Source organism: Thermobia domestica, chromosome 10 (assembly GCF_964235325.1).
Source record: "Thermobia domestica chromosome 10, izTheDome1.hap1.1, whole genome shotgun sequence".
NCBI classification, from domain to species: Eukaryota; Metazoa; Arthropoda; class Insecta; order Zygentoma; family Lepismatidae; genus Thermobia; species Thermobia domestica.
This window is the reverse complement of record NC_137463.1, coordinates 204,994,208-205,010,977: the sequence shown is the minus strand read 5'-3', so window position 1 is coordinate 205,010,977 and position 16,770 is coordinate 204,994,208. Positions and strand designations below refer to the sequence as shown.

At 35.8% G+C, this 16,770-nt stretch overlaps 1 protein-coding gene across 1 annotated transcript in view; it reads left to right on the top strand.

Annotated features, from left to right (window-relative positions):
* Positions 1-16,770, top strand: part of Syp (synaptotagmin binding cytoplasmic RNA interacting protein) — a gene marked incomplete in the record, with an annotated part of 142,266 nt that overhangs the window by 58,018 nt on the left and 67,478 nt on the right. Inside the window, 3 exon segments of the mRNA XM_081728978.1 lie at positions 488-623; positions 1,428-1,633; positions 15,970-16,119. Coding sequence (XP_081585104.1) covers positions 488-623; positions 1,428-1,633; positions 15,970-16,119 — 492 coding nt within the window.

Genomic DNA, 16,770 nt, shown 5'->3' with positions numbered 1-16,770 from the left:
TTATTGGTATTCAAACTCATATTATGGCTCTGTTGGCGGAAGCTGGGTTTGTATGGACGTAAGAAGTATCCTGAGCGTAGTAGGTTCCCTATAATTCAAAATTTTACACTATCAAACCTTTTTCAGTATCCTGTAGTTGGGGTGATTTTTTTAAAACAATATTTTTGACGTAGTCGTAATTTTTTCAACATCTAAATTATAAATTTCTTATTTTTTTCAATATCTAAATTTTGAAATTTTATTAAAATTATTTTGAAGTTCGGTTCAAAGAAACAGCGTCTTTTTAAAACAAAATTTCCGTGTAATTATTCTAAAAGTCAGTAAACGATGCTGCAATCAAAGCAGAACGTAATGTAGTGAAGATGTACTATGCATTGAAGAGCGAATTCAAATTCAAAATTTGTCTTTCCTAAATTTTTCTTTTTTGATCGATTGTTCGTGTATCATTCACAAAATTTGGCATGTTGTGTTTTCTTCCATCCCACAGCTTGATAATTATGAAATCAAACCTGGCAAGACTCTGAAAGTAAACATTAGTGTTCCGAATCTGCGTCTTTTTGTGGGCAACATTCCAAAGTCTAAAGGCAAAGAGGAGATTATGGAAGAGTTTGGTAAATTAACAGGTAAAGTTGAAGAAGATTCCAGGAGTTAAGTATTGTAGTGTAGAGTTGGCTCTGGACTAGTTGTGAGTGGATGAGTTGAAATGTGTATTTTGGTAGATTAGATTTTGGTGCTAATGTAGTAGGCACATTCGTATTTGTAAACTAGAATTTTGGAAGTAGTAGTTGGTTCTTTTGGCTAAATTCAACATCATCCACTCCAATAAATCCGCACAGTCTCTCAGACATAAAACACAGTCATAATCCATCCATCCCCCCAATATACACACTAATTGGCTATCAATATCTTCGCATTGTTTTTACAGCTCAATGATTATGAAATTCGAAAAGGCAAAAAGATTGGCGTTACCATTTCTTATAACAATCATCGCTTATTTGTGGGAAATATACCAAAGAATCGAGATCGGGATGAATTATTTGAAGAGTTTTCCAAACATGCACGTAAGTTGAGATTCCCCTTTCGTTTGGATTCAATGATCGTAAAAGAACAAGCAAGTGCATCATTAAATTTTAACTTAATCATTATAAAAACATAAATTTTTGAAGTTTATTTTGAATAATGATTTTAATATAGTTTTCAGTTGTGGTTGTGGCACCTCTGCTTTTGTTTCGGTGCTTGCGATACAGTGCTCTCTTCACAGGTTTTACAAGAGCACACTTTTGGTGACGTATCCACAGTGTGGGTACTCCTCCACAACTTTAAGGTTAACTTCCACTAAAGTATGGAGCTATTGCTAGAATTTTGTTAATTTGATAGTTGTATTTTTGTAGATTTATCTTGCATAACATAATTTATTTTTATCACAGCTGGTCTCACAGAAGTTATCATCTATAGTTCGCCGGACGATAAGAAGAAGAATCGTGGATTTTGTTTCCTGGAATACGAATCACATAAAGCTGCGTCATTAGCAAAACGTAGGCTTGGTACGGGAAGGATAAAAGTGTGGGGTTGTGATATAATTGTCGATTGGGCAGACCCACAAGAAGAGCCGGACGCAGAAACTATGTCAAAGGTAAGAAGTGGATGAATTCTACTTGTGCATCAAGTTCGGTAGTATTGATCGATTTGCTTCTGATTCAAATATTGTATCAGTATAAATTGTATGGTGTAATTGATATATTTAGATTATGATATAGCGTATAGTTACAAACGGTGATGTGGTAAAATATTGGAAAGAAGTCCAACGAAATTTGAGTTAGTGATCATCTGTTCTGTTCTGTTCAAGATCTACAACTCATATCGAATAGAACTCAAAGTATCCTGTTTCAGTTTTCATTATAATAGAAATTGCACATATCGTTACAATAAAAGTATAGAAAATGTCGACTTTGGGGGCACGATTGCTCGATAGTTGAACGGGGCTTTGCCAAAAGGCTGTGATTCGATCCCAACCAAATTTGTCGTATAGACATCGTGACTACGTTTTGTTTTTTTTTCCATTTTCGTTCTTCCAGTTGTTCTGTTATTAATCAGATTCAGTTAATCACTCGCTTTATGTAGTCTATAGGACATAGTTGTGGGAGGATGAGTATATATGATCGTCTCTTTTTTTACTGTCTGCTGAAGTACAAGTCTGTTAAAAGTACAATGAATATACAGAGCCAGTCTCTGATGTATAAGTTTGAACAGAACACCAGTACGCAATTACAATTGTTGTTGTATTGTGAACCGTAAAAGGCATTGTTGATGGAATTGTTGCTAGTAAAATGGCAGCACAGACACGTGCAGTTCTCCTATTCGGATCCCACGTTAAACAGTAAGTCCATGTCTCATATAACCATGGTGCTAAATGTGACACTGAACTCCAAATCAACCAACTACGTTCTTGAATTCAGTGGTTTTGATTCAGCGGTCCGCAAAATTATTTAGCTGGTCCTTTGCAGGTGATAGCTTTGACCTGTGACATGGTATAGTGTCATGCATGAAGCTTCCTTCTGCTATAACCTTCAATATAGATTTGAAAGAAGTCATTAAGTCAGTTTTGGTTATCTTGAGAGTGAAGAAATGTACAGAAAAGCTTTGAAGTTATAATGATGTTTTCATTTACATGAAACAACTTTGTGCTGTCTGCAGTCACAATGCAGGAGACGATTGGGAGTTGTTGGTGCTCTGTCTTGCAGTTTCAACATTGGCTCCACGAATCGAGATGATTTTGGCAAATAAACAGCAGCAAACGTCTCATTAAGTCTATAAAAATAACTTTCAGGTACTCTACCAGTGTAATGATTAGGGGATGTTTTTCTTTTAGTGGAATTGGTAAAATTCACATTTGTGATGGTGTTGTTAATGCACAAACTTAAACATATTCTTCAAACGACAATGATACCTGTGGGTAGAGATTTATTCAACGGTAGTTCCGTTATTTTTCAAGACGATTCCACCCCGTCATTGTGCCAGAGTTACAAGAGACTATATACTGTCCTTACTGCATGTCACCTAACTTCCTTGGCCTGGTAATTCGCCCGACTTAAACCCAATTCAAAATTTATAGAGTGCTTTGAAGGATAAGGTTCGTGCAAGATATCCTACAATGAGAGCTGAGTTAATTCAAGCAATAAATGATGTCTGGCAACACTGCATTTCAATAGACACACTAATAAACTCCATGCTACAACGATACAAAGATGTTACTACTAAGCGTGGACATCCAATCAAGTATTAGCTTGAGCAAAATGAATTGGGTTCGCTTCTTTCACTTAATAATTGACGTCATATTTTGTTGTTGAATATCATCAATTGTTGTAAAGATACGCAACTTCTGTGAGTAGATTTGGATTCTATATAAAATTTCCTTTAATTTGATGTATATATCATTGTATCTTTTGCATATTTAAAGCGTTTTTCACAGTCCTTCGCACCCTTTAAAAACCGTGTAACTCGATGTTGTATCAGTGCGAGCACGACTATTTGCTGATTGGTGAAGAGGAAATTGTTTCGTCGTATTGTTTCCCGCAATATTTCTTCTGCAGCACGTGCATGCATTTCTGCCACTGCGATGTGTATTACTCGTCTCACTCTCACACCATCGTAGCGATATGGGGGCAAAATATCCAATAGTATATAATCCCCACTCCTTTAAGAGCAACTGAACATTGTTATTTTACTCCAAATTGTGATTACAGATAAAACTACAATGAATTATGTCAAATTATCAACTGAACGATAAAGAGATGGCTCCGATATGTAACAGCAAGCATATTTATCATTATGGGAGATTATTTCTTTTTCATCTATTACCTAAATCATTACACCGCATATCCATGAAAATTTGTTGGTACTTTTCCCCCTTAAGTACATTTTTTTGATGTGCTTTCTTACATTGTATAGCATGCTAACATACAAATAGTAACTTCAGCACTACAAAGTAAGTAAATAAATAATGTATATGTACTATTCTATGAGAACATCAAAATTAGCTACTTAATTTTCTTAAGTCTTAATTTTCTTCAAGTGAATTGAAGAACGTTGATATCGTTTGATAAACTATTTGTTTTTCTTCTGCACTTACGGGTTTGCCTTGTTTATGTTTAACAGAATAACTCGGAGCAGCAGGTAACCCGCTGGCTTCCTTGGGCGACATCTTTAAATTGTGGAGCGCACTTCGCGTGTTTTGTCATTTTTTAATAACAGTTTTCTCTTATAAATTCGATTTTGATTCAAGATTTCGATCCCATATAGATACATACTTTGAATCGGATCCTAAATGTTCTTACTATTCCTTAACAATACATTAATTACCATAATATATTGCATTTGTGTACTCTTTGCTTATGGAAGAATCAACTGTTATTAGTCTCACTTTCAGTATTGCTAACTTGTAGTTATTTTTCAGTTTTTCACAAAGAATCGTTGTCAAACAGTTGTGTCATTTCATAAAAATATGCTAAGAAAAAGAAAAAGAAATCAAGTGTTCTCGTTGTTCTTATTAAAGATATTAAGTTCCTTATAGTATATCAGATCATAGTTTGACCTTTCATAATAGATGAGGAAATAGTTAAAAAAAAGGAAAAAAAGAGAGGGGGGATAGAGAGAAGTTAAAAAGGATAAAAAATGCTTTACTGATTCATTACGAAGTAATATGAGGATAATTTTTTCAGTTATAATTCGTATATCGCCTTTTTAAAATGCGATCAGATTAAATGACCACTTAAGAGATGCAAAAACTGAATATTTGGTACCAGAATTGACAAAATATATATCTTCAATATTTAATAATTTTATAATGGATAGGAATGTTCATAATTTTTGAGTCTTATTATTTCTTTCTGGTTGCAGCGAAATTAAGAGGAGGTAGTATATGCATGTTAAATGTCTTTTTATTCCTATGTAGAATCTAAAAAGTTTCTTGGAATTTAATGAATAAGTTGTCGATAGTCTTCATACTCTCATGACTGATATTTGTTTATGGCGTAACTTTTCTGTTAGATATCAAATGAAAGGATAAGTAGCAAGGATTCAAAATATATTTTATAGGTATTTTATTACATATAACAAAGGAAAGAGAATAATAAATTCTCGATTCAGTAAATAAGTAAATTCAGCAGTCTTCAAGTTCTTGAAGAATGAACAATTGCTTGTTTCAAACACTCGCTTGCATGTAATGGAAACATACAAGGAGCTCAATTTTGAAATGAAATAAAATGAGATCTAAAACGAGTTTTACGTCCCACGTTATGCCGGCTAAGCTAAAGGAGACGACGACGATGAAAAAATGAATGAAATGGTGGAATGAAGAAAGTGAGAGGAAACGGGAGAACCCAACGCACACGGTGTTTGTCCAGCAGAAGGTTCACTTGGCGCGAGCTGGGATCGAACCAGGGACCCCATGCTCCAGAGGTGAACTTTCTAGCACAGCGACCGTGGTCCCCCAAGAGCTCAATTTTGAATAGAAGTGGTGTGTACAATTGCACATGTTTCTAGATCCGATAATTAACTCCTTTGTGGCTATGAGATTCGCGTACGCATCATCGGGCGGGAGATTTCCGGAGGGAGTTCGTGTAGTTCGGATTGCTCGTTAGGCTGTAGGTCCCCATCATAAAGCCTTGTTGTTGAAGGGGATGATAAACTTTAATCTATCCATCCAACCATAGATCTGCTAGTAGGGTCACTTAAGTCGTCATGTACCGGTAATAGTGGCTCTGAATCCCACCATTTTAGATAGATTTTCAGCTAGAGGAAACTTGAGTTGGGATAGTAAGTTTTAGTTGTAATTTACACTGGTAGAAGAAATTTAACGTTCTGCCCTTCGTCCTGGTGTGTGTCTGCATTTACATAGTAGTACGAAGATTTAGGAGAGCAGTGCGTACGCCACTGCAAACGAGAGAAAATACTTCCTGATTCTTCTATCCCAGGTCCATGTCACTTTATTTTTAACCTAATTGTTTCCCTTCCCTTCTGTTTATTCATTTCTTAACACAAAATTACATATAACATTTTTTTAATTAGTTGGCAACATTTCTGCACTACAGTCTGCAGTTTACAAAGGGTGCAAAGCTTCGTGAAAATCAGATTAGGTAGAATCCTTATAAATGCGTGAAGTTCCAAAGAGTTGCTATTAATTTTTCCATGACTGTATATATACTATTTAGGAGCGGTGAAATTGTTAATTTGTGATCTCTTTGGGGAACTTACTATATATAGTAGAAATAGTTAGTAATTACAAAGGGAGATTACCCATCATTAGAGGCGCCAGTTTTTCGCAATGTGCGATAAGACGAAATGCGTCAGAATTAAGTAATTATCAGTTTCTTGACGTTTTATGATATTCTGTGTATATTTTCATTGGTTTTTGTTGCGTGATAAAACGCGTAATTGGCAGCTTTGCGCGAAATTTCTAATAATACGGGAAATAACGCGAAATTTTAAAAATACGCTTTCATTAATTTAAAAACAGTTTTCCGCTGACGGATCAGTAGAACGTGGCTTAAACAGTGCATTTTGGGCGATTCGGACACGGCTATAAAGAACATGTTGCGCGTTAGTTACTGATTTTCATTCAGTTTGTTCATTGTATTTCGTGTTTAGGTAAATCATGTTTTATTTCTGTAGTAACCGATGAATAAAGGGAACAATTGTAAAACTCGGGGAATATCTTATCTACAAGAGCATCATTTGGAAAATGCGACAAAACGCGAAATATGAAAAACGAAACGCGAAATTTTCAAATTCTTAGTGCGAAAAAGTCGTGCCAATACCTATCATTTTCTAGCAAATTGACATTAACCTTAAAGTTAAGACATTTATATTAAATTATGATTTTAATGGATATTTCTTTCACTTAGCAGAAGTAGTACGTATTTTATTGAATTAATTTGTGGATTGTCGTATTCGCTTGGACACAATTAAAATCTAGTATTTGTTCGTTTCATCAAGATTAATCGCGCCACTAAAATTAAATCTGGATAGTTAGCAGGTAGCAACGTATATCGTATGAAGTGTACAGGTGGTGAAATATTTATTATGGTGTCATATAATTTGTACTCGGTGTGTATGTGCATAGCGTTTCTTACTCTTTTAGGTAACTGTCAAATTGAAATTACTAAAGCAATAGAAATACTGCATTACATCAGCTCCGAAAGTATAATGCTCTTTAAATCAAGTAGTAATGTGTTTTTAAATAAGTGATATGTATTAAGTGAGTTGTAATCAGAAATAGTTCGGAACTTCACTTGACATCGCTCACACATTGAAACAAATAGCAGGTAACTAAATCTGCGGAAAATAGGCAATCCAATCAATTGTTTTTATCCTTTGTTACTTTCAGGTTTATATCAATTATTTAATAATGAAGCTGGGTACCCATTCAAACTAGGAAGTTCCATCAAGTATTCTGCTTTAAATAGAATCTATAGACAATACGGTTTCCTTACAGCCTTAAACCTCCCCCCCCCCTAAATGAAAAATCGGGTATTTACGAAATGCAGTTGCCAGGAGTTATACAAGTAAAACGAAAAAAAAAAAAAAAAAAAATAAAATAAAATAAAAAAAATTAGAAGTAAAGGAACACATTAGATTCAAAAACAAAATAGGGTGTCAGATTTATGGAAACATTTAAAAGCAACTCAACACATTGAAGCAGATTAAAAAAATTTTATTTCGATCTAGAAATGAAGTAGAGACTGATATATATATATATATATATATATTAATGAAAGGAGAAAACAACCGACTTAATATATATGAAATCACAACCGTTAAAGGTGCTCTCAATATATGGACACTGGATTGTCCAAGCACAGCTGCTTAGGCTGTGGTACAAGCCATGTGGTCTGAGTAGAGAGCACCGACGGCAGGAGTGAGTGTGTGTTTGGCTATTCTGGGAAGCGGACTGGGTGGCGTAGTGGTTAACGCATCGGCACGGTATGGCGGAGATCCCGGGTTCGAGTTCTGGTCCAGCCAAGCCATTTTTCACTCTTTGTAAGTTATAGAGAGACTGACGCTTGAAAATTTATTTATTCATTAAAAAAAAAATAATAATAATAAGGGATGGTTGAATGACAAATACGAGGCGGTAATTCAAAATTTTCACATTGGCATGGCAATAAAAATAACATGAGTTGGCAAACAAGAAACAAGAAATGCGCGGAAATTGAGTCTTGCCATATTTTAGTTTGCTCTGACGTACTGGATGTTTTTTTTTTTTCCTCAACATCTCTTTCCTTGGTAAATCCATTCCTTTTTATTCCTTATGTTTCTATTCTTTTTCTTCCCGTTTTTATGCATGACCAAGACTCAGGGGAGAGTTGAAAGCTTGGAACTATAAAAGTTCAGGAATTACAGAAATTTGTAAGTAGAATGATAGAATTCCTGAGCTTGTTTTTGCAGTGTATTTCCATGAACTCGCCGATAATAGAAATGTCAGCAGTCACAGCCCTTTTGTATTTTTGAAAAAAACATATTCAGTGACAAGTTTTCTTCCTTGGGTTTTATTACCAGTAAAATAGTAAAATATGTTTTGCGAGGATTTGTAAAGCCCACTATAGACAGTTCATGTTTCCATCAAACTTGACATGAAATACTGCATCCAAACAGAAATTGTCCCAGTTTTGAGAAATGACTATTCACCATCAAACAGGAGAGCGAAGAGCATTGAACGCATTAAGGTGGTTAGTATTCTACCTTAAATCGTAGGTCCACTCCTCATAGATCCTCGGTGCTGAGAAGGGATACAAAATTTAAACAAATTAAAATTTATGTGCTTGTGTCCATTCAACAATAACATTCACAGTTCATGTACCACACTTCGGTTGTTGGAATCACAAGAGATGTAAAATGATATTTTTCCAACGTTACACGCAAATAGATGAAATTCAGTACAAGTGCAATGCTTTGAAATCCTGCAAAAGGAAATGTATGGAACAAAGTTTTTGTTCTAAGAAAACATGCATCATATATATATACTAGAAACGATGTGAACGTATATACCGTATTTACTTGCGTAATAGAACTTTTTTGTAGCAATTTTTTAATGCACAAATCCAACTGCGACTATGCGAGGAATGGTGTCATTCAACTTCTGCTCTTTCTGAACTTCTACTGTCCAAGCAAAAACACACAAGAAAGAATTTTCCAAAATCGAAGTTTCCGCTCCCGTAAGTCGCACTCCAACACGTAATGGCCAGGCCACGCTCTCTTCCAGCTATCGTAATGATAAACGTCAATGAATTAAAAATGAATGTCGCGTAGCAACAAAGTTTGTGTTGCTTTGGCGCCAGAGGCTGTCTGTCAACCAGGAAGTAATTTTTGAAATCACAACCAGATGGTTGGAACCTTCGAGGCAATGGGATGGAATGTTAGAGCATATGAGGTGATTGTAAACAGGTGTCATACTAGGATGAGTCATATTATGAGGGGTCACGCAGAATGGAGAATGGAATTAGGTTGCCTGATGTCAGTTGACAGATAGGTCGCGGTGTTACGTGTCAGTAAACACGAAAAGTTTTTTCTTTTACTCCGGTAAGGTAAGCAATTTCTAAGAAAGTCTCACTCACAGCCAAAAATCCCGGAGACTGCAACTTTTATGCGTTTTTTTCTTACTTTTTTTTCGAATGTGTTACTTCAAACTTAAGGTGCGACTGTAACGCGAGTAAACACGGTACCAGCGTGTCTATCGGTCACGAAAATTACGAATGTCACGAAATTTAGCTTTTGGGTCACGATTTTTTTTTTTTATCCGTACAAATATAAGTACAAATTGGAAAATTTTATTCTATAAAACGTCAAAATTCACCACCCAAAATGTCGGTGGTCGGCTAGCAAATGGCAAGCAAGGCACGCTTCTATTGCATGGATGAAAATTCGGCCTAATTCGCAGTGAAAGTCACTCTTAAGAATGTTTCGAAATGTTATGATTTGGTAAAGAAAAGGTCACTAAAAAGTCACGGAATTTCATTTTGGAATTTTAATAAACACTGGGTACTCACCGAAGCAATCTAGCATTGTCGTTCTAGATTTTGCGTGAGGTGCAAAACCTATCGATGTAAGCAGGTTTTTAATCATTGATATAGTGTGTTCCAGTTTGTGGTGCACAAAAGAATTCGTTTGTATTATTATAATCAAAATACAGTCCATTTAAATACAATTAAGATGGGTACAACATATATCTTCTATCCAATTGTTAATAGTACGTGGGAACTTTTTTTTTTCTACACCAACAATCATAGAAAGCTCTTTTCATTTGTTGTACTGAAAAAAAGAAAAGTTGGATGGATCAGATATTACATGTCACTCGCTACTGTGCACGATCAAATTTGCAGTTGGATTATAAATTCATACCGGATGAAAAAATTGACCGGCTGTAGTGGTCTTAAGAAATTTATCACTTTTTCAGCCTCCACTTTTCTCTACTGCCGCTACTTATTGTGAACTTCCTGAAAATATACTTTGCATCCCTCTTTAAGTCGTTTATACTCTTCACTTTTCATTCTAGAGCATATTTTTCTCGTAGACTTTGTAGCTTAGTTTGCCAACTGATCTTGTGCAGTCGTACCACTGCGACGTCTTTTACCATCCACCGTATAGCCCGGATCTTGCTTCGTGCGATTTTTGTTTCCTTACAACTCAAGATATTCTTCTTCGGCAAAAATTTCGATAGTGATGAACAGTTGCAGGTGGATGTTGAGAGGTACACGGGTTTCACTCCAAGGCGGCTGACTTACGACATCGGAATACAAAAATTGATTCAACGGTATGACATATGTCTGAATTCCTGTAGTGAATATTTTGAAAACTATTGTTACCTATGCTGTATCTGCGGCAATAAATGTTTCACGGCCAATGCATCTATGTGGTGTTTGCCACCTAACGGAAACTTACTTTCTGGATCAACTTGTACAAGTCTTTCAGGATGAAATAAAGGTTCCTTAAAAATGGGACCAGGTTAGGCAGGTGACATTTAACAACTTTTATTGTACTTTGAGATCTCCGTGGAAAGTGAATAGAAACCCAATGTCCGTGGATATTTTCGGAGGTCTTCCGTTTCCTCCATTTTCCTGATTCCAACTTCAGGGCATAATCATGAAACGCTAAACTTCAAAGGGAATGCTTTGTCTATATTATTTTAGATCGGGAATTCTATACTAATTTGGAAAAGTAAATAATAATTGCGCTTTTGGACAAGTTGAAATTACGGAAAGATGATTTTTTCCGAGCAGATCTATAACTGGAACTTAGATCTGTTTTCGTTCATGAAAATATTTATCTAGGTTATCGAGGTTGAGTCTCTTTGCTGGGCTTTTATACAGGGACATAGTCAGTAAGTTAATATTAAAATGTGTAATAATAAAGTAAATAAAACATATATTTACCTTAGTACGTCGTCTGTAATTTTTTGCCCAAAATATCTGTAAATATTGATTTTGACAGTGGACGAAAATTTAACAAATAAATGAAATTCCACCTGGTTTCACTCCTGTTGGTTTCAAACATCCCTAGTTCACCAAAGCATATTATGATCTTGAGTATTAAACACTATTTTTTCGCACTCATTTGTTGCAGGGTTAACACATGATATATCCTAACTATTTCTGTTCGTGAATTAAAGAAATTCCTAATTATGTCAATGAGGAATATTTTTATATCCTGGAGAATGATGAGTTTGTGGTTTATAGAGACCGGATGTTTAGGCACTAAAAACCTGGAAAATAGGCAGGCAAATAGGCACTAAAAATTTAAGAAATAGGCATTAAAATAGGCACTAAAATGTAACTCGAAATAATGAAGATAAATACTCAATATAATTAAAAAAAATAGATTCAAGTCATAGATAATGTTCAATGAATATAGAAACATACTTCTTTGTTAATATGAGCTTCTCCGTGGCTAAGCGGTTAGCGTACGCGCCTTTGGCGCGGGAGACCCGGGTTCGATTCCCGGCGGGAGCTCATGTGGTTCGGATTCCACGTTAATCAGTAGGTCCACGTCTCACATAGCCTCGCTGCTGAACGGGACGATAAACTCAAAATCAACTCATTCTTTGTTAATATCTTCTTTTATTGTAGATATAAAAACGAAGCTTGTTATGCATTCCATATATACTTGGAGAACCTGAAAGATGTGCACATACGTCAGGAGGTGATTCATGATATCAAAAGAAGACAAAAAGTCCTTTTGTATGTTATCGAATTCCACGTCGTGTAGGAGTGACAGGGGGCGAACTTGGAATCCAAAATCAAATCCTGACAATTGGAACGAGACATAAAGGCGTACACATACTTCGGGAGGTGATTCCTGACATTCAAGAAGACTATTTGTCTTCTTTTCATGTCACGAATCACCTCTCGAAGTATGCGCATATCTTTCGGTTTCGTTCCAATTGTCAGTATTCGATTTTCGATTCCAAGTTAGCACTCTGTCACTCGTACACGATACGGAATTAGACAAAATACACGAGGACTTTTTGTGTTCTTTTGATATCACTAATCACTTCCCGAAGTATGAGCATATCTTTGAAGTTCACTCTGTATATATATTGCAACGTACCACGTGCTTGTGTTTACAAACACCTAATATACACACATATATGTGTGTATTATTGATGTTATATAAATTACTTTTTTCCCAATGATGGCTTAATTTCAAGAAAGTGCATAGAATAGGCAACATTAGGCACTAAAGCAATTATTTAGGCAGTAAAGGTCGAAATAGGCAAAATAAAATTGGCTTAAATCGAAACTATAACCCCCATATAAACTTTAAAACCTTATTTTTGATCATATCTTTAATATTAAAGAATAGGCATTTTGCCTAACATCCGGTCTCTAATTATATTAGATTCCGTTATCTTATGTTGTATTTGAAACATATCTATCCTGATTTAATTCTGGGTTCGTGGTTCTATTAAAGCGCGGTTCATAATTCTTTCAATTTGTGAAGTAGTATTACCTTGTTTCTGGGTTGTTCAGTTTCCATTAGATGTTTTAATAAGTGTAGCAGTACTAGATCTTGTTCCTGTGAGTCTCAGGTATTATTAATAATATATTTTCGTCATGCCTACGTATGTTCACATTGGCATGTTAGCGAGTAAATGTCTGAAAGGATTTAGTTGTCTCAATAATAATTAACTTTTATAATTGGTTAAATACGTTTCTGAATATTTTAAGGTGGTTTTAGTGAATGTAGAATTTATTTTTTCCACTACTTTTTGCATTCGATAGAAAAGTTCAGGCCAAATGGGTAAGGCTATCAAATTATTCATTATTACAATGTCGGTCACTGTTGTTTTAAGAGATTTTTAATGCCTGTATTTGCCATTTTTTTAATATTTATCCCTAGTACCCATTTTATGTGCCTAAATCATAAACCTTACGTAGTTGTCCCTGAATGTCATTTTCTTGAGATATAACTTTTATGCTATAAGAAAGAAAAAAAAAAATCCAAACGTTTACTAAACCTAAATGAGCGCACTGATTAATGTAACTGTCATTAATGTAGACATTTGAGAAACTTCCTGTAAATTTGTGTGGAATTTTTTTCCTGATATAAGAAATTGATTTTATTTTGATCGTCAATTCCGTTGTTAGTGTTAATGTTTCATGAATTTTGTTTAATAGCATTTCCAAGACACCATTCCTATAGAGAAATACGAGCTCTGTCGTGGCTAGGCGGTTAGCGTATTCGTCTCTAGTGTCTGAGTTCGATTTCCGACGGGAGTTTATGTGGTTTGGATTCCATGTTAAACTGTAGATCCATGTCTCGTATAGCGTCGCTGCTGAAAGGGATGCTAAACTCAGTCAAATAATACCTATAGAGAAATTAGATATTATCGGTATACCTACATATTTGCCACATTTAAAGATTCTCTCCTTACTATTTCGGTTTCATATTGGTTCATGACTATTTTGACAGGCAGCGATGACAGGGAATTACCCATAGCCAAACCTCCTATTTGTTAATATAATTCTTTCTCAAACGCAAAATAAGGAGTTATAAGACATTTCTAAAATTTTTATTATTTCATATAATGAAATAACACCTGGAACACCTTGTAGAAAGCCAAATTTTGTATTTAACAAGGTGCTAATGCTCCTTTGGTGGCCAGTACAGCAGCAGCACGACTTGAATTATTGATAGAGAGCCTGCACCGTTTGCAGAGAAAGTTTCAGCCTTTCCTTATACGATCCTCGAACAAACCCCATACCATCTCAATAATGTTGAGATCTGACGAGTGAGTGAGGTGCCATGGCAGTGTTCAACCTGTCATGCTGATCGAACCACTCAGTGACTAGCAGTGTGAATGGAGCAGTTATCATTTCTGGAACACTGCACCACCATCCGGGAAGAATGTCAAACCACAGGGTGTAAATGGTCCGTTAGTCCTTGGCAATGACACGACCCTCTAGAACAATTAGAGGGCCCGCTGCGATATTGCACCCCAAACCGTCACGGATCCGCCTCCGTGTTTGTGGGTACCAAGCAGTCTGGGTTGTACGCATCACAATGGTAATGTAGAAAGTCTAGAAGTGGCGCTTGTGTTCGCGACGCTACAATACTGGAGTGTGCTAATTGTGCTGAGTGTTGAATAGGACAAATGGCAGTGCTCGACTAAACATAGTGCGTTATTCGGGGGGCGCGGTGGCTCAGTGGTAGAGCGTTCGCCTCCGGTGCTTGGGGTCCCTGGTTCGATCCCAGCTCACGCCGTGTGGACTTTGTGGTGGACAAACACCGTGCTCGTGGGATTTCTCGGGGTTCTCCCGTTTCCTCCCACTTCCTTCATTCCACCATTTTACTCATCATCACAGTCTCCTTTAGCCTAACCGGCATAACCGTGGGACGTGTAAAACTTAAAGATTTCATTTCATAGTGCGTTATTCAAACCGCGAACAAGTTGACACACTCATATATAATCGTGCAGAGAGCAAGGGGCATGAAGCAGCAGCACAACTCTTTATCAGGAGCCTTTTCTTAACACGCCGGCGAGATGGCTCAGTGGTAGATCGATTTCGTCTGGTACATAGGGTTCCTGGTTCGATCTCCGGCCAAGAAAGTTTGTAGTGGACAACATCGTGTCCGTGGATTTTCTCGGGTTTCTCCAATTTCCTCCCACAGTATTATTCTATCATCATTCACCTGCCTTAGTCATCCGTTTCCCTTAGCCGAAAGGCATAATTGTGAGACGTTAAACTGAAAGAGAGTTCAGTCAACCATTATTCATATATAGATCAAAAAGGTTTGCTAGTTTGTGAAATTCTAAAGGTTAATACCAGTGATTTCATATTGTAGAAGACATTTCTTTCGGATGTATAATAATTTGAGTGATAGTCCCTTCTGTAATCATAACAAGAAATGTAGATATTGGAATAGGCCTATCACGCAACTACAGTTGTACTTTTTAACGTATGAGTTGGCGACACTAGCAATCAGGTAGGAAGAAGCTGTCTGCTGACTAGGTTAACAAGAGATCTCCACTGTACATAGCATGCGTCACAAAGGCGTCCCGATTATGTAACTGGGATGAGTGTTAATGTCCCTTTAATATAAGGGTGTGATGACTTTGAAAAATGGTATTGTTACATAGAAGTGGATGCTCTGTAATACGGAAAAATGGACTTTGTTGTTCTAATCATCTTTATAGCTTTAATCTTTCGTATGGTGATTTATAATTAAAGGAGATAATAAAAAGCGTGATTTTAAGAGTTCATTATGATTTATAACTGATTTCTTAGTAGTTTTTTTTAAATAATATTAAAAAGGGTATTATAAAATTTCAGATTGCCGGAAATATTAGTAAATTTATTTTTTTTTTTTTTTTTTTTTTTACAGATTGATTTATTTACTAATGTTAAGGGTTGATTAGATCCTTTGACTGATAAAGATATTATTGGGAAAGATTTAATTACTTTTTAATTGTAGGTTAAAGTTCTCTATGTTAGGAATCTTACACAAGACTGCACTGAAGAAAAGCTGAAGGAATCGTTCGAAGCATTTGGAAAAGTTGAAAGAGTTAAGAAAATTAAAGACTACGCTTTCATCCATTTTGAAGAGCGGGACCATGCACTCAAGGTTCGTAATGTAGTTAGCCGTCGAATATCCAAGAGGGATCATACACATTCTTCAGGTCTTCCTTTTTTGGCATTTTTCTTTTTTCTAAACATTTTCAGTATCTGCTATAATTTGTACTTTCCACATGGTTGAATTTTCTTAGGAAATGTATTTAAAGAAATCATTAAAGTACAAATCGTCACTGCGCCTTCAAAAAACTATGTGCAGTTTTTGCTGGAAATGCTAATAGGAACAGTTTGATGTAGAACATACACGTGTAAAGACCCTTGAGTTATATTCATTTCGGCGTAATTATGTAATAAAACCCGCTTTGTGATGCTGTCAAATTGCTCCTATTAATTTCCGCTAATGTTTTCGAAAACTCATGGCTGATTCTATTTTAAAATGGTAACAATAATACCTCCCAGCAGCTACACATATCTGATTTTATTTCTGCTACCTAACAAACAAGCATTCCTGTTTTATATCCTATAAAATTGTGAATTGCACACTGTTTTTTTGAAGGCACAACGGTGAAATGTGTGTCATTTGATCCACTTAAGTTCGCTTCAGACAAAGGAAGAAAAATAAAGGATTACGCGAGACTTAATTTACTAGGTATGTAGAAAATAAAGATAGTGTAGTATATATAGCATAGTGATCAAGAAAAAC